General features: G+C 49.0%; 1 protein-coding gene across 2 annotated transcripts; it reads left to right on the forward strand.

The window, feature by feature from the left end:
* Positions 1–2,753: 2,753 nt before the first annotated feature.
* rsu1 (Ras suppressor protein 1) lies at positions 2,754–23,819 on the forward strand. 2 transcript variants are annotated; one of them, XM_028970410.1, is made up of 9 exons: positions 2,754–2,921; positions 3,017–3,128; positions 3,405–3,558; positions 7,826–7,946; positions 8,924–9,042; positions 10,389–10,471; positions 10,680–10,794; positions 11,758–11,890; positions 23,229–23,819. In XM_028970410.1, exons 3-9 carry the CDS (start codon positions 3,441–3,443, stop codon positions 23,329–23,331), a joined length of 792 nt encoding a protein of 263 aa, XP_028826243.1. In that variant the 5' UTR covers positions 2,754–2,921; positions 3,017–3,128; positions 3,405–3,440; the 3' UTR covers positions 23,332–23,819. The 2 variants fall into 2 exon arrangements, with proteins under 2 accessions (XP_028826243.1, XP_028826242.1); XM_028970409.1 differs by having other exon boundaries at positions 2,763–2,921; positions 3,508–3,558.
* Positions 23,820–25,493: the final 1,674 nt, after the last annotated feature.

The following is a 25,493-nucleotide window of genomic DNA, read 5'->3' on the forward strand; positions in this document are numbered from 1 at the left end:
ATAAATATATTTTTCTCCTCAATCGTTGCCAATCCTGTTCATCCTCAGCGCTGCTTCTGTGTCTTTATGTGAGGAGATGTGGTTTCCGGGGGGTCAGTCATGGTCCACGATGCAGCGGGTTTTCCAATTAACACCCAAGGCCTCTCCACTCCGGCTCCCGGTGCATTCCGGCCACGTGCCGAGGCTCTTGTCCGAACGTCTCGCTCAGTGAGTTACTGGACTGGCTAATTTGGCCGTCGCAGCCCGAGAAGCCCTGCGAGCCTCTTCCTGGACCGGGCCGGCTGACAGCTCTGACAGCCGGAGAAGACCGGACGTCAGAGAGACGGGCAGCAAGACGGGGATCCATTCATGGTCCCATTTACACCTCAATCACACTTCCACGGCTTCAACGCTCTAACTTTTTTATTAAATTGTATATATTTAATTAGCGATAACCTTTGGATCAAATAATAGCTGCATGTAGAAAAACAAAAGCACTTAATTTTTTAATATCCATACATGGCCGAAACAATCTGCTCTATATTTAATGTAACTAATTACTGGAATACATTTACACGAAGCATGGGTTGCCGTTTTTTAATAAATCTAATTAAAATTGCCCAATCTGGCAACAATGTCAATACTCCATCAGTGCAGAAACTTTGGAACCCAAACTTCAGCATTTTTTTTTTAATTATTTTTGATTGGCAATTGATTCAATTTGTACTCAAACACATAGTGATGAAATTCATAACTTGATTTAATTGATTCTACAGTAGAAATAAAATTACAGAATTAAATTTACTTAGTAGTTATTTTTTTCTTTTTAGAAAGGGAAGTGATTATCATTGTGAGACACTGCAGCACAGCACACGGTGACACTGTAAAACGTGTCCTCTGTATTTAACCATCACCCTTGGTGACTGTGGGCACCATGACAGGCGCCCGGGGAGCAGTGTGTGGGGACGATACCTTGGGGAAGTGGGGCAGTGGTGGCAGTGCCACTGAGAAAAGCACCGTCCCCACACACTGCTCCCCGGGCGCCTGTCATGGCTGCCCACTGCTCACTCAGGGTGATGGTTAAATGCAGAGGACAAATTTCACTGTGTGCACCGTGTGCTGTGCTGCCGTGTATCACATGTGACAATCACTTCACTTCATCAAGGGGGGACCTCAGTGGCACCTTGGCAGGTTGGTATTCGAACCAGCAACCTTCTGGTTACAGGGACACTTCCTTAATCGACAGTGGTGGCCACCACTGTCCCCGCATATTCCACCCCAGGTCTGGAATATGGATAATTTCCTCTGCACATCATCAGATGAATCTTGGGGGCCCTAGGCATGTGACCCCTGAATACCTGGTCGTGTGTGTGTTTTTGGTTGAAATGAAACACGGGGTTTTTAACGGGTACATCGATGCGATCTTGGAAATGCTACAGGAAGCAGAATCATCTGGAACCACCTGGTTCTTCTGGTTGCACTTCTGTGATCCTGGTTTTACAGTCTGGGTCATTGTTCTTGTTTGTAGTACATTAAAACTGGACCAGACTTGTAGCACCAGTGTTTCGTGGAACATCACGTCCTCCAGAGGACAGCGGTTCAGCTTGAGGTTTGAGGAAAGCGGTTAATAGTCAAGAAGGTCCGAACGGCGGCGTTCTTCAGTGCCGAGACCTCTGAACCCGTGAGAACCGGGCAGACGGAACGCTCTGCGGCCCTGACCGCAGGGTACAAACGTGCATGGCCGGCCGGTGCGGCGTGGAGCTTATTTTAACGGCTGAACACACAGAGGGCAATTACAGAGTAACGTGATACAAAGCGAGAGTCGGCAGACATCCGAAGGACGTTCCTTAAAATCCCTGCAATTAATCAGCAATTCCATATCATCAGAAAAGATTTTTTCTGATTCGTTATTTCGCGGCATGATTGATTTGGAGATCTATTTTAGGTTAAGCTGCTCTGGAGCTGGCCTGACAGTCGGACAGTCGGTGATAAATGAGGCCTTCACACCGTCTGGCTTTTACTCCACTTCTACTCGTGTGTTGTGAGCACGCGGCTAAAGAAAACCTAGACGCACAGAGACAAGGTTCAATTGGCGTTTTTTCGGAACCAGCCCAGGGTCAGAAGGGAGGACCGAAGGTTCAGCCACTCACCAAATCACCCCTAAAAATATGGGCCGGCGCTTTTCAGGCGGAGTAATAACTAACCCTACACGGCCCAGACAGAGAGAGAGAGGGAGAGACAGAGAGAGAGAGAAGGGGGGGAAGCATGTAGAAGCCGGGCGGGTGAAGTCTGCCCAGAGGGACTCCGCTGCCCTCGGACCGTGCTGGATCACCGCTGCCTGGACATGTTTTCACCGTGGAAGGTAGGCATGTGTGTGGTGGAGGACAACGTGCTGCTTCTACTGTCTCTGATATAAACAGGCTTTCTTTCTTTCTTTCTTTCAATTCACATTGCATTCATGTTGCAAAAAAAACAACTATCTCTAATTTTAATTACCATAATTAGCATGCTATAATTACCTAATTTCTTACAGCATTTTTAAAATTTATTTTAAGAAATACATTGACAATAATTCCTAAAGTAATTAATAATGTAAAACGCAATAGTATGTAAATTATTGCTTAATTATAGTATTAAAAAATAGGATTTATATAGTGTCTTGGTTTGCCCACGGAGCACGTGACAAAATGCCGCGTTCTGATTGGACGCCGGAGCACGGGCCCCGCCTCCGGCTTTCCCTCTCCTCCGATTGGACGGGAGGCGGGAAGCGCCGCGCGAGTAGGAAGTTCCCTTTTATGGAATGCGGAGAATTCCACTCTCTCGCCCAAACTTCCGGTAGGGTGTGAGCCGCGCCGCGCGTCCGTCCAGGAGACACGGAGACGCGCCGCGACGACTTCTGCCCCTTTTCTGGCGGTTTGACGGGATCCACTGCGGACAGGAAGGTAAATGTGCGCGGAACGTTGCGCGGACGTTGCGCGGACGTTGCTGCTTGGCGTCAGGCGGCTCATGCTCCTCCCCGTTCGCCCTCTCGCTGCAGAAAATGTCCAAGTCCCTGAAGAAGATCGTGGAGGAGACGAAGGAGAAGGCCCTGGTCGAGGTGGACATGTCGGACCGAAGCATCTCCAGCATGCTGGACGTGCCCGGCCTGTGTAAGTGACCCCCGCTGACCCCAGATCTTACTTCGTCACCCACACGGTCATAAAAGGACACGTTTCCTCCCCCCACACTGTTTACAGTCACACGTGGGCGATGGGAAGAGTTCCAGCCAATCAGAGCACAGACACCGTTCATCATTCACTGTATGATGTGGCTAACGTTTCCAGAACGTCCAGAAAACATTTATACAGGCAGTGTCACTATCGACCCACACACATCTTCTACCAGCAGTATGCTGGCTGGGTGATCAGATGTTTCTCCTGCTGCAGAGTGACAGAACGAGCGGGCGTGGCCGTGTCCGGCTCATGGTTAAACCGGGGACCGTCCCTGCAAACACTGATTCTCCCGCGATCTTCTGTTTCTGTCTCGCAGTCACCTTGTCCAACGTCACCCAACTGGTCCTGAGCCACAACAAGCTGACAAGTAAGTTTCTCCGCTCTCCGCACGTCACACTCCTATGAAGATCCGTCGGATTGTCTCCGCACGTTTCTTCCCGATCTGCCACGTTTCTCCTGCTGTAAGGGCGAGAATAACGGCCGCCGTATCTCTGATCAAGGCGAGAGGTCCACCAATGATGCCAGAAAAACGCCACGTTCAAGTTGAGCTTCATTGTCATTTCAGTTACGTACATGTTGGACGGAACATAGTGAATGTTACAGTTACGTTCCGACATGGACGAAGCGGACAAGATAGAGATGTTCTCCATCTCGTAGGAGATCATTTGTTATTTTACAGATTTGGGGCATGTCTAGATAGCAGTAAGAATTTTTTTTTATTTTTTTATATAAGGTCCCTTCCTGAACAATTTTACAGTTAAATTAAAATTTTATTCCTCACATACACAGTCATATGTGGTATGATATGCAGTGAGATGCTTTAGCGACTGTTACAGACCACAGTATTGCACATATTGCAAGTATACAGTGAACCAATATGCAAATATTGCAAACATACCAAATATTACACTTTTATGGTTTTAACATAAAACATAAAATATGTGTAACAGGTAGGGTGAAGGTGTGCAAATGGGTGAAGTCAACGTATGCTGGGAAGAGGAAAAAAAAGTATGTTTGCAGTAGGGCTGCACAATATATCGAAAAATTATCGTTATCGCGATATTAGTATACTAGATAAATATTAGATAAATGAAACTTATGCTGCGTCCGAAGTCTCATACTATATGATATTGTGACGAGCCGTCGCCGCGAGGTCAGGAAAGGAGAACTCGGCTCCATCAAGAGAGTTTCGGAATAACGCTTTTTATCGAACGTAAGCCAGTAGGTGGCGCCAGCAGCCAATACCTTCTCCTCCGGACTTTACAACTCTTCTTCTCTTCTTCTCCTCCAGACCTACACAACTACGTCCTGGTGTAAAGTTTCTCCCATTAAATCCCCATAGCACACAGATCCCGAACTCCAACAGAACACATTTACCTGTAACATGGTGAACTATTTACAGTCCCCGGCGCTCGGCGCGCATCTCACCCGCAAGGCATGCTGGTCCCAACTCATTGGCCGGGCTCTGCCGCCACCCGATATATTGTATGTGGAAAAACAGTATGCGAGGCGAGTAGTATGTCCGAATTCATAGTAGGGATGCACCGATACCGATACCACATTTTCTAAAGTACTCGTTAAAAGTCCGCCGATGCCACGTTCTGAGAAATGTCTGTGTTTGAGCGGCGTGTAAGGGGTTAATCACAGGCGCCACTGCAGCAAACTCTTGCAAGACGAGAGAAGATGTCCAGAGACAATCCACGTGCTGTGAAAATAACACGGGGAATTATCCAGTACACTGCATGGAGTGGCCAGCCCCCCCCGGGGGTAGAAAACGCGGGACCCCTGCGTCTCCTCCATCTAGTATGCGGTTTCGGATGCGCAGTAATTTATGTGCCAAGCATGTGTGTGTCCAAATTCGACCAATCAGATGGGCCCTTACCATCTTTATACCCGCCTCCCAAGTAGGTGATAATGCTATTGGCTAGACTGGGCCATGTAATGTTAATATTAATTTTTATTTATGTGGTGTTTCCACTACATACCATTTTATTTAAGGCCTGTACACTTTGTTTAAACGTATTTTCTTATTTCAATTTTGTTTAACAGATGCTCTTGTTTTAAGACACTCTTGATGAGTGTATGGTTACATGTAAATGAAAAGTCATCTTTGAAAGAAATTCATATTGTGTTGGCAGGTCTACGGTAACAGCAAACCAGAAATCTGAATATCTGCTGAGGGTTTTAAATCATTCATAACGTTTTGAAGTCTTAATATTTAACGTTCTATATAACGTTCTATTTAACTTCCTTGACATGTTGTTTCTTTTTAGCCTGAATTAGATTTAATTAGATCAGATGAATATATATTACCTGTTTATTTTAGTATGATCATTACATATTTAAAAGAATTTGTTAAATAGCTAATAATAATAGTAATTTAAAAGGCATTTCTATAGGGAAATCGCAATATTCAAATGCAGTTTTGAATTCCTCAACCACTTCAAATGTACATTTCTCTACACGGGAGGTCACGGGAATCGTCTACATTTACGGCATTTACCAGACACCCTTATCCAGAGCGACTTACAGTCAGTAGTTACAGGGACAGTCCCCCCCTGGAGACACTCAGGGTTAAGTGTCCTGCTCAGGGACACGATGGTAGTAAGTGGGGTTTGAACCTGGGTCTTCTGGTTCGTAGGCGAGTGTGTTACCCACTAGGCCACTACCAGCCCAGAATCGTGGCCTTTGGTCAGGGGGAGTCCCGGAAAAGACGTGGAACCCTGACGCGAATGCTGGACCGCTGTGCTGTTACCCGGCAGGAAACGAGAACCAGATTAATATTCCGGCGCCGAGATGGCCGGATAAGGGAAATCGCGTTACGGGGATGGTGCGGCTGTTCGTGAGATGTGGCGGCGCGATAGCGCTTATTTTGGGAGCCGATCAGAGGCGCGTAACGCGATCGGCTTTGATCCGCGGCCGCCAGTCACCTGCAGGAGCCGCCGCCTCCTTTGATGGCTGGCGCGGGTTAATCAGCTCCTCTGGCGCCGTTCTGAACTTCTCAGGCTCGTCGGGAACTACGTTGACATTTGGGAACCCTTTCATTAAAGGAAGGGCAGGGAGGTGAGAGGGCGGGCGGGCGAGCGAACACCGGTGGGTAATGAGGAGGAGGAGGAGGAGGATGAAGGGTGTCTTTATTCAGATTCCTGCCATTACTGTCCGTCTCTTCGGCCATTAAAGGGCTCGGAGTGTCACTTCCCGGTCTGCCTCTTCATTAATCTTCCGTTCCATGAGTACCGACGTCCGGAGCGCTCCGATACGTGATTGGCGGCCTGGAAAATTCTTATTTATATTTTATTCGTCACATACACACTGATACGCGGTGAAATGCTTTAGCGACTGATATATTGCAAATATTGCAAACATAACCAAATATTACATCTTATATTATGCCTTTAACATAAAATATAAAATATGTGTAACAGCAAGGTATAAAGTGAAAAGATTGTGTGGGGGGGGTTGAGTCCAGAGTGATTGAAAGTGGAAGTGCTGGAGTGTGTTAGAGTTCTGTACTGTGTAGTGTAGCCTGCGGGAAGAAGCTCCTCCTCATCCTCTCTGTGTTGGACGTCCATGATCGCAGCAGAGAGAACAGTCCATTTTTGGGGTGGCCGAGGTCCTTCACGTAAGCGGAAGGTTGCCGGTTCGAATCCCCGAGGTGGACAAATTCACACGGGTTGAGTATCTGACGCATCAGCAAATGTGGGTTCGATCGTTCTCTTTGTCGGCCGCTGGTTTTTATTGATATTGTAACGATTATTTAAAAAAACAAGGATGTTTTATAAATGTGTGTGTGTGTGTGTGTGTGTGTGTGATTATAAAAATGTTTAATCCCACTAACCTACGTGGGTGCATATAAAAGCGTACAGACACGTGCTGACGTCTTTGCTGGATACCGTGTGGTTCAGTCGATTGACCTTATTTGGGTTGTGCGTGTGGGGGCGTCTTCATTGATCCTTTGCACGCCAACAGATGCTAAATGGGATTTAAAATCCCCCCTTTTTAAACGTACCTGTTAAACATTCCTACATACCTACACATATTTCTATGTTATGTTTTACCTTAAAGGCAAAAAAGTGTAATATTTGGTTATGTTTGCAATATTTGCATATTGGTTCATTGTATACTTGCAACATTTGCAATACTGTGGTCTGGATCAGTCGCTAAAGCATCTCACTGCGTATAATAACGTGTCGACATTCAGGCTGCTCGCACCGTCATCTCGCATCACACAGACCTGCAGGAGGCGCGTCTCTAATAATCTGGCCGCCGCAGATCGCCGTTTGTCTCTGGTCCGCAACGATCGTCTCTAATAAAGTGGCCATCGCGGGGAGGCGGGGCCGCTTCGGAGCCCCATGCTAACGCCTCCATCATTAAAGTGTTCGATACGCGGCCTATAATGGAGTCGTCAGCGACAGGCCGTCCGTTGGCCCCGCCTGCTAATGAGCTCGTTAAGCCGCCAGGTCGCCTCGCCGCCATCGAGCCGCGTCCCTCGACGCCGTCCCTCCGAGTGGACGCCGCAGCCGCGTCCCGCCGATTGATTCCGGCCCCGACCGATACCGTAGCGAAGTGGTCGTTGATGGATGAGCGTGGAGGTCCTCCGATTTGAAGATGTTCTCTGTTCTTCTTCCCCTCAGCCGTTCCACCAAACATCGCCGACCTGAAGAACCTGGAAGTTCTGAACATGTTTAACAACCAGATCGAGGATCTGCCGACCCAAATCAGCAGCCTGCAGAAGCTCAAGCACCTCAACCTCGGGTGGGTGAGCCCGCAGGACGCCTCCCACAATGCATCTCTCCACTCCCACGCTGCACTTTTATTTTCGGTTGAAATGGTTCGGTTTTAAGGGGCGGAGCTTCACGTTGGTGAACGCCACGTCGGCGTCTTCGTCAGGTTCTCCGCTCTGTTCCCGTTTCTGCTCACATCTCGACCCGCTTATCCCTGCGGTCCTGCCTCTGATTGGCTCGTTTCACACGTTGCCATGGTGAAATTTTTATACGGACCAATCCGAGAGCATCTATCCGCCGGGCAGGATTCGCGCGGTTCTGGAACACAATTTTTACCAAAGGCTGGAGTTTAATTCGAGTTTCTAGAACTTTCCGTCTGTTTATCTTTGTCTTTTCTGCTCGTATTGTTCTGAGCCGCGGTCGCCGCCCTCCAGGGCCAACCTCCTGGCAGGGGGCGTGTCCCCGGGGAGAAAGTCACGCGGGATTAAAGCGGTGCCGCTCCACCGCATATCGATTTCCCGTCTGAGGCGTCGTCTCCAGCCGTAATCTTCCAAACATAATCTGGCCTGGTGTATTCCGTCCCGTACGTCCCTAACGCGCGCGCGTGTGTGTGAGACAATTGGAGCACTCGGGTGTGTGAGTGTGTCCATCTGTACCTGATCTCGTTTGTCGAGAACAATCCCGCCATCCTGTAATTGCTTCGCGAGACGCCCCGTTCAATCAGGTTCTTTGTTTTTTCAAATCCGCTGTGTGTGTGTGTGTGTGTGTGTGTGTGTGTGTGTGTGTGTGTGTGTGTGTTTAGCTCCTGTCACCACATTGCAATTTGTCTTTTGATAATGAAAGAGTTGTGGACACGAACCCAGAGAGGTGACATGAAGGAGAACCGCGGATAAATCCACCAACAGAAGGTTCTAGCGTTTCTGACCTCGACTCTCACCCTCTTCTTATCCAGCAAGGTCACTTGTGTTGTGTGTGTGTGTGTGTGTGTGTGTGTGTGTGTGTGTGTAGAATGAACAGGATGAGTTCTCTGCCCAGAGGTTTCGGTTCCCTCCCTGCCCTGGAGGTTCTAGATCTGACCTACAACAACCTGAACGAGTCGTCGCTGCCCGGGAACTTCTTCTACCTCAGTGAGTCCAACACACACACACACACCCCCACACACCCGCATCCAGGAGGCTTTATGTGTCGTTTCCATGGCGATTATCTGTCATTTCTGTGCAGGGGGGATTTTACCACTTTACCATATTAAGGTGGAACATCCAGAAATTTCTGTCCACTCCTCAGCCAATCGCGTTCGAGATCAGGAACATCCTCAAACTGGAGCGCAGATGCATTTACAGACTGATATTAGGTCGTCGTCATCATCTCCATCATGATCATTAGTGTCGTATCTCCTCATCAAGCTCCCTGGATCTGTGTGTGTGTGTGTGCGTGTGTGTGTGTGTGTGTGTGTGTGTGTGTGTATTTAATCTGCCTACAGTCTATTTATCAGCCCAGCCCGAGGTTCACTACTGATGCATGCAGCGCATTAAGCGTCTGGCTGATTAATGAGCGAAGTCCCTGTGATTAAAGACAATCAGAGGCGGTGTGGGAGGGGGTCAGGCTGATCAGGACCAGGAACGTTCCGGAAAGGGACCGCATGTCTCATCTGAGAACAAGTTTATTATCCTGGATAGAATGAGATATATATATATGTGTGTGTGTGTGTGTGTGTGTGTCCATCGTTGGGCCAGAAGGTTGCGGGTTCGAATCCCAATCCGACATGGTGCCACTGGGGTCCCCTTGATGAAGGTCCTGTCCCCACACACTGCTCCCCGGGCGCCCTTCATGGTGCCCACTGTCACAAGGGTGATTGTTAAATACAGAGGACACATTTATATATAATATTTCAGATTAGGTTATTTCATAAAGTTGGGTGAAATTAGTGATGGTTGAATTCTGATTATGCTGCAATAAATGTATTGATCCACCACACATAAAAACATAATGTATTCAGAAAACGTTTAGAATTCATTATTTTAAGTAGCTTTATTATGCTTTCTTTTGCATAATGATGTTGTCAGAGCATCAGCAAGAATCCAAATGAGCATTTGAGATTAAATTTTTTGATATTGCAGTATTTGTATTCTAAAAGTATTCCCTTGTTTTTTTGTATTCCGAATACACCTTTTAAAATGCAGCTGGAGACTGCAAAGGGAAAACTTCACTGTTACATGCGTTCCATGGATTAGTGCTCTGCAGTCAGATGCACTTTGACCTTTTTAAGTTGTTTTTGCGTTGGGCCAGACCTCACTAAACGTGGCGTTTTTCACGTTTAGACACAGGTGTGTGCGCGTGTGTCCACGTCCAAGCAGTAAATCCTGGCGAGTGTGCGCGTGCATTAATCAGTGCCGCGCGGCCGTATCGATCAGGCGGTGGCCGGGCCTGCCGTACCCCCGAACCCTCGCTCACATCTGCCCCTCCCCTTTTCCAGCCACCCTGCGCGCACTCTATCTCAGTGACAACGACTTCGAGACGCTGCCCGTCGACATCGGCAAGCTGGCCAAGCTGCAGATCGTGAGTCATTTATCCCCGTTCCCCGACTCCCCGCAAATCGATTCCCTTAAACGGCCACTTTCTGCTCGTGCGTGTGTTACTTTAACACCGAAAATATGTAAAAGTGTGTTATTACACGTCCATTACTCACCAAAATGACAAAGAAGACTTTAAAAGGGCATGTTTCTCCACGCCGCTGACGTGTGTCTGTCTGTCTGTCTGTCTTCAGTTGAGTCTGAGGGACAACGACCTCGTCTCTCTGCCTAAAGAGGTGGGTGACCTGACCCAGCTGAAGGAGCTGCACATCCAGGGCAACCGTCTGACCGTCCTGCCCCCCGAGCTGGGTAACGCACACACGCACGCACACACACACACCACGTTTTACTCCGCCCCCGACCGCCAAATTACCTCCGCAAGTGTTAATGAGCCACAGAAACCCGGTGTCACGTTCCGGTCGCCCGTATTCGTACGACCGATGTCTCTCAAATTCTAATTTTATTCGTCACGTACGCAGTCGCACACGGTACGATACGCAGTGAGATGCTTTAGCGACTGTTACAGACCACAGTATTGCAAATATTGCAAGTGTACAATTAACCAATATGCAAATATTGCAAACGTAACCAAATATTAAACGTTTATGCCTTTAACATAAAATATAAAATATGTGTAACAGATCTCTCGGGAGACAGGGCGTGGCAGGACTCTCCTGTTATATTGGAAGCATCAGTGAAGTGTGTGTGTGTGTGTGTGTGTGTGTGTGCGCGTGTGTGTTCTTCACACACCAGGAGGGCCTAATTGGCCTTAAAATGTAGCAGAAGACCCTCAGAACGACCTGACATCAGACCGTAGAAACTCTACAAATACTCATATAAACACAGACACACATTAAACTGCAGAATCTATACGAGTACCCGCCATGTGCACAGCGGCCGCCCGCCTGAGTGACTCTAATTGATATTTTAATAAACGAGTAACGGCCTGATGGCGGCGCCTGATTGGCGGTTGGAGTCCGATTGTCCACGTCTGTGTGTGTGTGAGTGTGTTTCGGTGTGTTCCCTCCTCTCTGCCGCTTATTAGGACCCCGCTGTCATGTCCTAATCCTTCCTCGCTCTGCTCGACCTCGTTAGGTCTGTCGGGGAGAGAGAGGGAGCGAGGGGGGGAGTAAGAAGGTAGAGAATAGGAGGAGGTATAAATAACTCCGCCCCTGTTGGTTGTGCTTTCTGTGCCGAGGGTCTGTTGAGTTGAACCGGGCCAACCGCCGCTGATCACAAGCGATTTAATGATCTCTCTCCCTCGTCTCCCAGGCAACCTGGACCTGACCGGACCTAAGCAGGTCTTTAAGGCGGAGAATAACCCCTGGGTGACGCCCATCGCCGACCAGTTCCAGCTGGGCGTGTCTCATGTGTTTGAGTACGTCCGCTCCGAGACGTACAAATAGTGAGTCGCTGTCCTGCTTCTAATTACGTCTGTAGGAGTGTGTGTGTGTGTGTGTGTGTGTGTGTGTGTGTGTGTGTGAGTGTGTGTGTGTGTGAGACCTGCTCGGTGCTTCTTGGTTAAAATGTTCTCATATCAGTCAGTTTCATTGTGTATGTAAAGTTGAATTTCATGGTAATAACATGGTAATAACACAGATTGTGTGCGTGTGTTTAGGTCTATCTGGGTTGCACTTGGTGTTTTGACCCTCTTCTCAAATTAGTGTCTTACACACACAAACACACACACTTCCTGAAATGCCCTCACACTTCCCAGGTTTGACAGCAACTTCCTGCCTCTGTTGCGCCGCTGCAGCCGTGACCCCTGATCAGCTGCCTCAGAGGCCGTATCCCACAATCCCCCTGCTCGGGAGGGCTGCTGGGAAGTGATGGATGGGCCAATAAGACGGTGTAAAACATGGCTGGCCGGCGGCTGTGCAGGGGGGCCTCAGAGCATTAAATAGACCATCACACCTCCTTCATATAAAATCCCGACATTCCGCTCGGAATACCGGCCCCAGTCTCCAGAATACAGTCTCGGGGTCTCCGAGGACAGGAAGTGAGGGGCTGCCGGTTCCAAATCCTCAGCAGACTTGAGTGGTGTTAGCCGGACGTCTCTTGGTGGAGTGTAGATCATCTCAGGCTTCAGGACTGGACTTAACAATGATCAGTTTTATAATGGTGGGATTTACATTAATGGCATTTACCAGACGGCCTTATCCAGAGAGAGTAGTTACAGGGACAGTGTCCCCCTGGGGACACTCAGGGTTAAGTGTCTTGCTCAGATGTTAGTAAGTGGGATTTGAACTTGGGTCTTCTGGTTCACAGGTGAGTGTGTTACCCCACTAGGCTACTAGCACCCTGGGATGTTGTAGGTATCTAGACTACTACTACTTATCATATGTCATTATTTTTTACCCGCTTATTGAAATCAGCTGAATTTTATTGAAGCTGTTTTAATTGTGATTGGCAATTTATAGTAAAACCATTTCAAAAGTAAGTCTATATTCAGCGTCATATATGGAAGCTCCACTAGGTGGCGCTGCCTGGTGAATATGAGGCATCATGACAGACTGCAGTAAACGCAGAGAAAAGTAAAGGAAACGGCCGCATGCGCCAGCAGGGGACGTGATGAAGAGTGCGGTTCGGAAAAAGCCGACTGATCCGGTTGAAGTTTAGGGATGAATTCCGGCTTCTGCACAACTTCCCAATCCCCTCCGACAGGAAGGCGGACAAATCCTCCTCCTGCACCGTTTAACCGCGAACCGCACACTGGAACTGATCTAACCCTCCAAAGCCTTGTGTGTGTGTGTGTGTGTGTGCGAGTGTGTGTGTGTGTGTGTCTGTGTGTGCGCGAGTGTGTTTGTGTGTGTGTGCGCACGTGTGTTTGTGTGTGTGTGTGTGTCTCTGTGTCTGTCTGTGTGTGTGCGTGTGTGTATGTGTGTGTTTGCATGTATGTGTGTGTGTGTGTGTGTGAGTGTGTTTGTGTGTGCGCGAGTGTGTTTGTGTGTGCGCACGTGTGTTTGTGTGTGTGTGTGTGTGTGTGTGTCTCTGTGTCTGTCTGTGTGTGTGCGTGTGTGTATGTGTGTGTTTGCATGTATGTGTGTGTGTGTGTGCGAGTGTGTTTGTGTGTGTCTGTGTGTGCGCGAGTGTGTTTGTGTGTGTGTGCGCACGTGTGTTTGTGTGTGTGTGTGTCTCTGTGTCTGTCTGTGTGTGTGCGTGTGTGTGTGTGTGTGCATGCATGTGAGTGTGTCTGTGTGTGCGCACGTGTGTTTGTGTGTGTGCGCTTCTTTTCTACAGTTAATATGTAACGTCATTGAAAAGTGTCATTTTGCCGCATCATCGTGATGGCGGTGGTGACGTGTGTGTGTGTGTGTGTGTGTTTTTGTGTTATCGGTTTTATCAGCGCTGTTCTTGCATTGATTTCTGCTCCCCCGCTGCGCTCGGTGGTCGATTTCGTTCGCGCCGCTGATCGCAGACTGTCGTGGCCGGAGAGCGGCAGGCGATAAATCGTTCCGTCAGATGATGATGATGATGATGGTGATGGTGATGAAGTTTTATTCGTCTCTCCAGGCGAGCAGGTGACCAGGTTTACTGTTTGGGTGTTGAAGTTCGGGTTTAACAATTATTGAATCAGAGCGTCAGTAATTCGGTTCTTCTACGCTGGAACCGGCCCGGCTGGGTGGAGGTTCTCCTCAACGTGATAAACTGGTTCTCATCATGAAGGAACCTTTACGACGTGACGGAAACGAGACGTAAAAAAAGACTAAAATAAACCCGGTGCTTCTTCTTATTAGTTAAGTAGACTTTCATCTAAAATGCGATTTTCCTACGACGTGAAGAAGATGATAAAATGTCCGCTGGACTCGACTGAAAGTAAAATAACTCCGGCCGTGTCGGTTTTCGGGCGGACGCTCTCATTAGCATCTGGGAAATGTGCTTGTTCACCCGGTCATGGCCGGAATAATTGTTCTGGCCCGAGACCTCGATGTCCCATTAGGGGGGAGATGTCAGGACCCGGCGGCTGTGGGGCCGTGGACGGCGGGAAGAGAGCCGCTGTTGTTTCACCGTGTGTGTGTGTGTGTCCTCGGCGCACAGTGCCGTCTCTGTCCCGCTTCCCCCTCCATCGCCGCGTCCACCCGGTTCTTCTCGCATCTGAACCCGAACATCATGGAAATGAGCTGCAGGGCCGCGCCGTGAATAGTAACGCCGCTCTTCTGGGGTCTCAACGTTCTGCCACGGTTTTTACTCCCCGGTTACGCCGAGTTTAATAAAGGACCTGCGCATTTTAAAAGTCGAGAATTAAAACCTGGCGGTTGGAAACGTTCCAAATCCCATTTACATTTCCAGCATTTACCAGACGCCCTTATCCAGAGCGACTTACAGTCAGTAGTTACAGGGACAGTCCCCCCCTGGAGACACTCAGGGTTAAGTGTCTTGCTCAGGGACATGATGGTAGTAAGTGGGGTTTGAACCTGGGACTTCTGGTTCATAGGCGAGTGTGTTACCCACTAGGCTGCTACCCCCCCATTTATCATAAACAGATCATAAACATTTCATAAAGCTACAACATTTAAAATTCGGCCCAGCCAGAAAACTGCGGTCTGACAATCGAATTCTTCTTGATCTTAATGCTGTATTTTATCCTATAATCGCAGCAGCATTATTGTACGTGTGTGTGTGTGTGTGTGTGTGTGTGTGTGGTGGGGGGGGGGGGGGGGGGGGGGCTCATATCAGACAAGGTGTTAACGGAGCAGCACACGCCAACATGCACCAACAGTTTCATTCACACCTGCCTTAATGTCCTTCAGCACACACACACACTCTCACACACACACACACACACACACACAGCGTCCATCCGTCCGCCCGGTGGCCAGTCGGACCCGAAGTGTCACTAACCGGCGATGAAATGTTCAGTCAGCTGGAGAGTTTCTCCTGGTTCAGGTTGAGGGTCGGCAGCTCGGGGTTTTTCTGTCGTCTGATTTCCCGCTTGTGTGTGTGTCAGTGAGTGTGTGAGTGTGTGTGTGTGTGTCAGTGAGTGTGTGTGTGTGTGTGTGTCAGTGAGTGTGTGTATGTGAGTGAGTGAGTGTGTGTGTGTGTGTGTGTGTGTGTCAGTGAGTGTGTGAGTGTGTGTGTGTGTGTGTGTCAGTGAGTGTGTGTGTGTGAGTGAGTGAGTGTGTGTGTGTGTGTGTGTGTGTCAGTGAGTGTGAGTGAGTGAGTGTGTGTGTGTGTGTGTGTGTGTGTGTGTCAGTGAGTGTGAGTGAGTGTGTGTGTGTGTGTCAGTGAGTGTGAGTGAGTGTGTGTGTGTGTGTGTGTCAGTGAGTGTGTGTGTGTGTGTACCTGCCCTGCATATTTCATACAGTGTCTTGTTAACCTGACAGAAGAATCTGTGATCTGACAGGAAGTTGCTGCCGACTCGTGGAACATTAACACATTAACATACTGAACATACACGCGCATCTTTTATTCATCTCCGCTGTCCTCCTTGTCCTCCTCGTCTCCTGTAATTCCTGCTGGTTACGTCTGTGCGCGTGTCTCGGGGGAGACGCCTGGTTAAGTGAGTGGGAGGAGTGGTCTGACCCCGCTGTGGCCCGGTGGTTCTCCTCCGAATGAAGCCAGGCCTGGACCCTGCCTGGACCCTGCTGATCCCACCCGTTCATCTGGTGGCAGAGAGACGCGTGTGTTTCCACTCGTCTCGCCTGCATTTGTTCATTCCGCACGTGCTCAGAGCAGCTCCGGGAGAGGGGCATGCTGGGAAGCCCCGCCCCACCACGATCACTTCAGTTGCGTTGCTGGGTGGTAGTAGCCTAGTGGGGTAACACACTCGCCTGTGAACCAGAAGACCCAGGTTCAAACCCCACTTACTACCATCGTGTCCCTGAGCAGGTCTCCAGGGGGGGGGCTGTCCCTGTAACTACTGCACGTGTTGCACGTGTTGTCCATCTTTTAGAACAGGATTTGATGTGATTGATGTCATCGTCGATTCTGCTGATGACTCCATTTCTTTATCAATTTCTGGATCGATGTTTGAAGGCCTACCAAGATGTTCAGGGTTAAAGCAGCAGTTTCATGGTCTCCTTAAATGCAAATATCGACATTCTACATTCGGAACCACCCAACCTGGCAACACGGCCTGTCTCTTTCCTCACGCCACCATTCTTTTTTTTACCCTAGTGGGCCACGGTTCTGATCTGAAGGATCTTCAGTCGGGCTCTTCATCCCTCTCTGTCTACTGCTTTATGTCTTTAGTTTTAATGAAACGTTCCTCCCGGATCCACTTCCTGTCGGGATTCTTGTCGACCTCTGTGAACCGGAGCCGCTCGGAACGCTCGGCACACAGGAGGCCACGTTGCTTCTCATTAGTCCGGCGAAGGTACCGGTTATCAGTCACGCCCCTCCGTGACGAGGACTCGTTCTTTCTGGACCAAGTCAGCGGCCGTCCTGTCCTCTGCAGTCTCCGGAAATTCGAGGGGACGCTGTGACGCTGAGAACTTGAACTCCACCTGAAGGTCTCCTCCATGCCAGAACTTGGCCGATCGGGCCCCGGTCAGCGGAACGGTCGTCCGACCCCATTTAATCACTGTCTCTTGATCACATCGAGCAGCAGGATGGATTTCCTGTGGCCTTGTTGGTGTGTGTTGGGTTTAATGGTGTGAGGAGTGTATGCACACGGTTCTCCGACGGTAATAATCTCTCCAAGTGGAACTACGAGCAAGTTTAACCTGAAAGGAACGGTGGAGGAGGGAAGGAGGCTTGACCTTGGGCTGCTTGTTGCCAGATTGGGTGGATTTGGGTTTAAATTTAGGGAACCGTTTGTTGTTGAGAAGCCCAATTCTGGCAACTCTTGGCACAAGGTCGAGCCTCCTTTCTTCCTCCACCGTTCCCTTAACTTCTCATTTCCTCCCAATTGATGTTAGTGAACATGTCCCAATCGCAGCATCTGCTGTAGAGGACCGAAATGTTACAGCAACTGTGACGCCTGCAGTGGAGAGGAGAGTAGACCTACGATCAGCAAACCAAAAATTTTAATTAAAACATCATGGTTCCGGCAGAAATGTTCATCTACATTTTCAACTGAAGCACACCCTGGTCCAACTGAGAAGATAATTCAACAAGAATCTATAGAAAAAGTCATTTGGTAGCTGGTAGAATGGTAGAAACTTCTTGTTTTTTTGGACTGTGGTTTATTGGGAATGTAGCCGAAAGAGAGTTCCAGAGCGCCTCTCTGCTCTGTGTGTGTGTGTGTGTGTGTGTGTGTGTATATGCGGAATGTATAATTTTATACATGTGAAGCCGGTCCGCCATGCTGGTCGGCTCTGCACCAGCGGACAGGAGAAGTTCATTAAGCGGGTGTTCTGCAGGGTGCTCTCTCCGGCCACTTCGCCTTTTTAAAAACCGTTTTAAAAGCACCACGTCTGATCGATGAGTTGAGCTTTTTTCTCACATTCATCATGAGCAGAAGCCACAAAGACTAAACCCCCCAAACACACACACACACACGTTAAACACACACATATAAATAGATCCAGAATGCGCACACACACCGAGCGTCTGTAAGTGAGATTAATTAACCCGAGTGGAATTGAGGACGAGCGTAAGAAAGTCGGAGGCCACATCAAGAATCAGATTCCATTAAGTGGGCAGCGGCGTTCCCGGTTTTAATTGGCTTTAAGCGCTCGCTGGGACGGCCGTCAGCGCCGCCCCCTCTCAGACGAATGGGAAATGTTTCGACGTTGCGGTGGGCCGTGGCGACCGTGCTAGGGTGGTAGTAGCCCAGTGGGTAACACACTCGCCTATGAACCAGAAGACCCGGGTTCGAATCCCACTTACTACCATTGTGTCCCTGAGCAAGACACTTAACCCTAAAAAATTGCTCCAGGGAGACTGTCCCTGTAATACTGATTGTAAGTTGCTCTGGATAAGGGCGTCTGATAAATGCTGTAAATGCGACGGTGGTGTTGTAACGAGGCCACCGCGGCCTCATCGATCCCTGCTCTTCACGGTGTTGGGGATGGGTGCTGCGGCCGAGGCAGAACAACAGCACACTTTCCGTTTCTCAATAATTTGATCAGTCACGATTAATGACTGTAGTAACGGGATGATTAGTGCGTCTCGAGTCTCGAGGTCAGAGGTGATCTGCGGTGATCTCTCCATGGATCCGATTTTTAGCGTCTGGCCCGTACGTCTCCTCAGTATTCTCTCCACGCCCGGCAGTCATGTCAGTCCGCTGGGACGCTGTCAGAGCGAAAACGCTCCAGTGATCCACATTCCCATTTTATTCTGCACTCACCGCGCCCCCTGCCACACGCACCGCGCCCCCTGCCACACGCCCCCCCTCAACGCATGTAAAACAGCCCCAATTTACTCCTGACACCAGCACGCATCTGTCAACACTGATCCTTCAGAGCTCATTTAGTCCGAGGCAGGGGAGCCGCGCCTCCTCAACGTGTTTTAAACTCAATCAGTGCAACGGTAGCTCCAGGTAACGCCGCGTCACTCGACGTAACGCAACGGCGCGTCACACGACGTAACGCAACGTAACGCAACGGCGCGTCACACGACGTAACGCAACGCAACGCAACGGCGCGTCACTCGACGTAACGCAACGGCGCGTCACTCGACATAACGCAACGCCGCGTCACTCGCCGTAACGCAACGGCGCGTCACTCGACGTAACATAACGCAACGGCGCGTCACTCGACGTAACGCAACAGCGCGTCACTCGACGTAACGCAACAGCGCGTCACTCAACGTAACGTAACGCAACAGCGCATCACGCGCCGTAACGCAACGGCGCGTCACTCGACGTAACGCAACAGCGCATCACGCGCCGTAACGCAACGGCGCGTCACTCGACGTAACAGCCCGTCACTCGACGTAACGTAACGCAACGGCGCGTGACTCGACACAACGGCGTGTCACTCGACGTAACGCAATGTTACTCTACAACAACAACAACATTTATTTCTTATATAGCCCAAAATCACATACAGTATGTCTCAATGGGCTTTTACAGGCCCTACAGTTGACCCCCCCCACACTTGACCCTTCTGCACACAAGGAAAAACTCCACACAAAAAACTCTAGGAGAGAGAAAAAAAAGAAAGGAAGAAACCTTGGGAAGGAGTGATACAGATAGGGACCCCCTTCCAGGGTAGAGTGAGCCTGCAAATAGTCAGTGCAGGGTTGGATATGATATAATAATAAGTCCTACAGTTGTAGGGTTGGAGAAGTCCAGGATGTATTCTGTGTCATGGTCTAGATTATGTGTCCATAATGATGTTACTGGTCCATTTGAAGATCCCTGAAGCTGTAGTTGTAACGGTGGTGGTGGCTGTGGTGACCCTCTGGTTTGTTTCATGTTTTGTCCTTGTAAAGCAGTTGTCAGGAACCAGGATGTATCTGCTTGTCTCTTCACTGGGGTCTGCCAGTAGTCTGGACGCTTGATTCCGTGTCTCGGAGAAAAACAAACAGAAGCAGCGGCAGACGGTTGCACTGTACGACCGATACTGAAATATGTGGTTATAATGGTATATTGGTGCTACAGTGGCCCGCTACCCTAACTAGGACAGCCTAACTGGTGAATTTAACTTTGTCTGTGTATAACAGGGGGACTCTGTGATAAACTGGACTTTATAATTGGCACTGCGTCAAAATCAAGTGAAATGAGGGTCTAGGACTTTAGCAAAAAGCCAGAGAAAACAGAGAGGTTTTGAGATTGGATTTAAACACTGAGACTGTGTCTGAGTCCCGGACACTGACAGGCAAGCTGTTCCACAACTGCAGAGCTCTACGTAACAAAACGACATGACACGATAGTCAACGTAATGTAACGTAACTGAAATTTGTCCCCCTTATGACGTCATAAGGGGAAAGGTTACCACCTGTTTCTCATGCTTTTTCTGCACAGAGAATTTCCCGCCCCTCCCCTAAAACATTATCTCCACCGACCGTCGTGGCTTCCAAACGTGTGAAGCATTACAGTTGCTTGGTGATTGGATGTAAAAATGTGCAGAAATGTTTTTTGTTTTTTTTTTTTTACTCTGAAGGACCAGTTTAATTGTTTTCTTGAAAAAAATGTAATAACCATAATTTTTATGGAAAAACGACTTTTTTTTTGCGGCAAGTGTTGACTTAATTTCCACAAACTTCTTCTGGCCGCTCTCCTCCTCATTAGCATTTAAAGCTACAGACACGGAAACGGCGCGTCCTGGGAAAACTGAATTTCTGAATTTTGGAAAGAGACTTCAGATACAGTATTAGGGGACCAACAAGCAATAAAAAAAATAATGTCGGGGGACCTTTTAATGTGCAGCCATCAGTCAACAACACAGCAAAACTACTCCTGACAAATCTGTAAAATATTCGTATAACTGCTGATATTATTGATATTTTTATTCCTGTCAATTTCTCCACAATTGTTAGCAAAGATCGTCTGATTTGGTGTGGAATTGCACCGCTTCAGATTCTCCTTGTGATTGACTAGTCTTGCTAAGAGGCCCGGAGCCCTGAGGTACCATCTGATCTCAGATCAGGATTAATCCGTGGCAGAGAAACCGCCCCTGCGCTCAGAAGCTCTGCTCTGTGTTTCCAGAAATAACCACTGACCCGTGAGCAGATGAGAAGAGTTGTTCTGAGCGCTTGTGATGCAGGAACCGTGAAAGAAAGAACTGCTTTCCCTCTCCTCTTCCTCCTCCTCCTCCTCCTCCTCCTCCTCCACCCTTCAGAAAGTTCATTTGAATTTTTCTCCACCGCATTTAAATAGTTTTAGCGCCGCCGCTTCTGCATGAGCCCGTGAGTTTGAAGCGGTTCTCGTCCCTTTCAGGCTTCTGTGTCCTCTGGGCGGGTTGCTTCACGGCCAGATCTTTGAAGGATGGGGAGGCATCGCCATGACGACGGCCCTCGGGCCCAAGGACCAGAACTTGCGTCCAGGACGGAGTGCAGACACACACTCCGCATCCTTGGCCTGCGAGCAGCTCCGCATCCGTCTCCTCCGCCGCCACGCTGCTCCGTATCGAGCGATTTCCGTTTTTGTGACAGTAGATTTTTTTCCCTCCGTCTCTGAAAACTCATCCATCAGGACATGGCGGCACTCCGTCACCGACAGGCGGCTTGTTAGTGGGACGCGGCGAGCTCCGTATCGACAGAATGAGTAATTCTGCTTTTCCTGTAATTGAGCGCCGATCGTCACCCTTCACTCCCCCCCCGATCCCGAGTCCGTCTGGCGTCTCGGGCGCCTTCGCTACACCGGAATCGTTGAAAAACTTCAGGACGGGGTTCTCTAGCAGAACCCGTCTTCTGAGGAGTCATTTTAACGTGTTTGTTAGTCGGTGAAAAGTTGAAGTCGGCTCGCTCGCTCTCCCTCTGTGTGTTTGTGTTTGTGTGTGTGTGTGTGCGTGTGTGCGTGTGTGTGTGTGCGCGTGTGTGTGTGCGCGTGTGTGTGTGCGTGTGTGTGTGTGCGTGTGTCTGTGTGTGTGTGTGTGTGCGTGCGTGTGCGTGTGTGTGTCGGGATCTTGGCTCCTCCAGACGTGACGGAGCGCTCGGGCCTCTGCTGGAGGATCAGTCTCCCCCCAGAGGGGTGTTCTGTCCTCGTCCCAGTCAAAAAAGGCGGGGGGTCTCGGTCCCCCGGGACAACAGTTTGAGAAAGACGAGCGTCACTTTACCCAACTTCACTGCCACCGTATGGCTGCTCTCCATGTGTGTGTGTGTGTGTGTATGTGCGCGCACGTGCGCGTGTATGTGCGTGTGTGTGTGAGAGTGTGCGTGCGTGTATGTGAGTGTGCGTGCGTGTGTCATGTGTATGTATGTGTGTGTGTATATGTGCGTGCATGTGTGTGTGTGTGTGTGTGTGTGTGTGTGTGTGTGTGTGCGTGCGTGTGTGTGTGTGTGTGAGAGTGTGCATGCGTGTATGTGAGTGTGCGTGCGTGTGTCATGTGTATGTATGTGTGTGTGTATATGTGCGTGCATGTGTGTGTGTGTGTGTGTGTGTGTGTGTGCGCGCGTGTGTGAACCGCAGAGGTTGGAATCCCATTTAAGCTGTTTCTTGTAAACGAGTGCGGTAGAGTAATTGGACCCCCGTCTACCGGCTCCGTTCGGCGGAGCCTCATTTCGTGCCTCCACTCATGTTTCATGTGGAATTTAGACTCATTTTCTCTCATTATGGTTCGTTGTTGGTGCGTCGTTTTGTCCTCTAGTGATCAAGTTGGAACGGCGTACAGCAAAATTCCCAAAATAACCAGTACAACATCATCCAAGTCCACAGCATCATAAAACGTACACGTGTAATAAGACGTATGAATCAGCTACATAAACACGTTAGCACAAAATGTATTTTTTACATTTCAAATTAAAGCCAATAATTCTTAAGCAAAGCAGTCACACGATCATTGAAATTCTTATATAAAATATGTACTCACAGAAAAAAAAAAGACCTCGAAGGTCATGAATTAGCTACTTAAAGACGTGATTTTTTTTTTTTTACAAATTGGAATTACATTAGTTTACTAATTTACTAATAAATTAGTTTACTATAATTAGAGTTTTCTGGGTGCCGTGATTTGAGATCAGGTGACCGATAGGTGACCACCAGGATCCAGTCTGTCAGCTCCTCGTCTCCTCACCACCACCATTTCATGTCTGCTGGGCGTGTGGAGACCCCTCATCTCTTCCCCTGTCACTCTGCAGAGTCCATGAGTGGCTCTTACATGGGCAGGGGGCTGGTGGAGCAGAACGCTTCTCCCTCGGCCCCGCCCGCCAGGTCGCCGTAAAAAACCGCTTGCGTTGTCTGTTGTGTCTTGCAGCCTGTACGGACGCCACATGCAGGCCAACCCGGAGCCGCCGAAGAAGAACAACGACAAGTCGAAGAAGATCAGCCGCAAGCCCCTCGCCGCCAGGAACAAATGAGGGAGGAGCTCCGCCCCTCCGCAGCCCGCTGCATGTGCCTTTCCGCTTTATTTATTCACCGCAACACATTTTAAATGGCTGACAAAGTCGACATATATTCTTCATTTTACACTTTTCTTTTTTTTTTTTTTTTCTCCAAATGACCCCCCCCCACCCGTGACCGCGGCACGCCTCGCGTCTGTAGCTTTTATATTTTATGTCAAGTCCGTATTATGTGGCCTTCCGATCAGCGCCTTGCTCACCGCGCCCTTATAACCTTTATTTTTAAAATGGGGCGGGGGGGGGTATGTACATTGTTTTATCGCTTTTCTATCTCGTAACGGCACGACCAGCACCAGGGAACAAGTCATCAGAAGGCGTGTCGGGACCGATCCACAGCAGTTCATCGCTCGGGCGTCGCCAGCAGAGGCTTTAATCTTCATTGTTGCCCTTTCCTCTGTGCCACAATGTACGTTACGAATTAAAATAGTTGTTTTTGTGTGATTTAGCGTTTTTGTGTGATTTAGCGTTTTTGTGTGAGTTGCTTTATGGAGAACAGGAACTACCTTTTTATTTCTGACAGCAAGAAGATGAACTTTATAGATGTTTTTATAATCAATTTTGTAGGCATGATTGACAGCTCTCACACACCCTGTTTCCTCTTTCTGGAGGATTTAAACCCCTCCTGTCAACCTCATACCCCATGTACACAAACATGACCACGCCCACTACCAACACCAACATGCAGGTTATCAGGCGCTTTAATTCCAGTCAACGTGACCACGCCCACTACCAACACCAACATGCAGGTTATCAGGCGCTTTAATTCCAGTCAACGTGACCACGCCCACTACCGACACCAACATGCAGGTTATCAGGCACTTTAATTCCAGTCAACGTGACCACGCCCACTACCAACACCAACATGCAGGTTATCAGGCGCTTTAATTCCAGTCAACGTGACCACGCCCACTACCGACACCAACATGCAGGTTATCAGGCACTTTAATTCCAGTCAACGTGACCACGCCCACTACCAACACCAACATGCAGGTTATCAGGCGCTTTAATTCCAGTCAACGTGACCACGCCCACTACCGACACCAACATGCAGGTTATCAGGCACTTTAATTCCAGTCAACGTGACCACGCCCACTACCAACACCAACATGCAGGTTATCAGGCGCTTTAATTCCAGTCAACGTGACCACGCCCACTACCGACACCAACATGCAGGTTATCAGGCACTTTAATTCCAGTCACGTGACCACGCCCACTACCGACACCAACATGCAGGTTATCAGACGCTTTAATTCCAGTCAACGTGACCACGCCCACTACCGACACCAACATGCAGGTTATCAGGCGCTTTAATTCCTAGTCAACGTGACCACGCCCACTACCATCACCAACATGCAGGTTATCAGGCGCTTTAATTCCTAGTGAACGTGACCACGCCCACTACCAACACCAACATGCACGTTATCAGGCACTTTAATTCCAGTCAACGTGACCACGCCCACTACCAACACCAACATGCAGGTTATCAGGCGCTTTAATTCCTAGTGAACGTGACCACGCCCACTACCGACACCAACATGCAGGTTATCAGGCGCTTTAATTCCTAGTGAACGTGACCACGCCCACTACCGACACCAACATGCAGGTTATCAGGCGCTTTAATTCCAGTCAACATGACCACGCCCACTACCAACACCGACATGCAGGTTATCAGGCGCTTTAATTCCAGTCAATGTGACCACGCCCACTACCAACACCAACATGCAGGTTATCAGGCGCTTTAATTCCAGTCAATGTGACCACGCCCACTACCAACACCAACATGCAGGTTATCAGGCGCTTTAATTCCTAGTGAACGTGACCACGCCCACTACCAACACCAACATGCAGGTTATCAGTCACTTTAATTCCAGTCAACGTGACCACGCCCACTACCAACACCAACATGCAGGTTATCAGTCACTTTAATTCCTAGTGAACGTGACCACGCCCACTACCGACACCAACATGCAGGTTATCAGGCGCTTTAATTCCAGTCAATGTGACCACGCCCACTACCAACACCAACATGCAGGTTATCAGTGTTTTTATTCAGGCATTCTGATGGTGAACTAGTGAATGTGATGTTAGTGACCACGTCTTACTCGCTATGTTACATCACC

The sequence above is a fragment of the Denticeps clupeoides genome, chromosome 2 (genome assembly GCF_900700375.1).
Source record: "Denticeps clupeoides chromosome 2, fDenClu1.1, whole genome shotgun sequence".
NCBI classification, from domain to species: domain Eukaryota; kingdom Metazoa; phylum Chordata; class Actinopteri; order Clupeiformes; family Denticipitidae; genus Denticeps; species Denticeps clupeoides.

What these genes read in the sequence shown, in the direction of transcription:
- rsu1 (XM_028970409.1), top strand. Translation starts at nt 3,020, where the DNA reads ATGTCCAAGTCCCTGAAGAAGATCGTGGAGGAGACGAAGGAGAAGGCC. An exon ending in GCTGGACGTGCCCGGCCTGT is followed by an intron (nt 3,129 to 3,507) that starts GTAAGTGACCCC and finishes TCTGTCTCGCAG; the next exon opens with TCACCTTGTCCAACGTCACC. An exon ending in GAGCCACAACAAGCTGACAA is followed by an intron (nt 3,559 to 7,825) that starts GTAAGTTTCTCC and finishes TCTTCCCCTCAG; the next exon opens with CCGTTCCACCAAACATCGCC.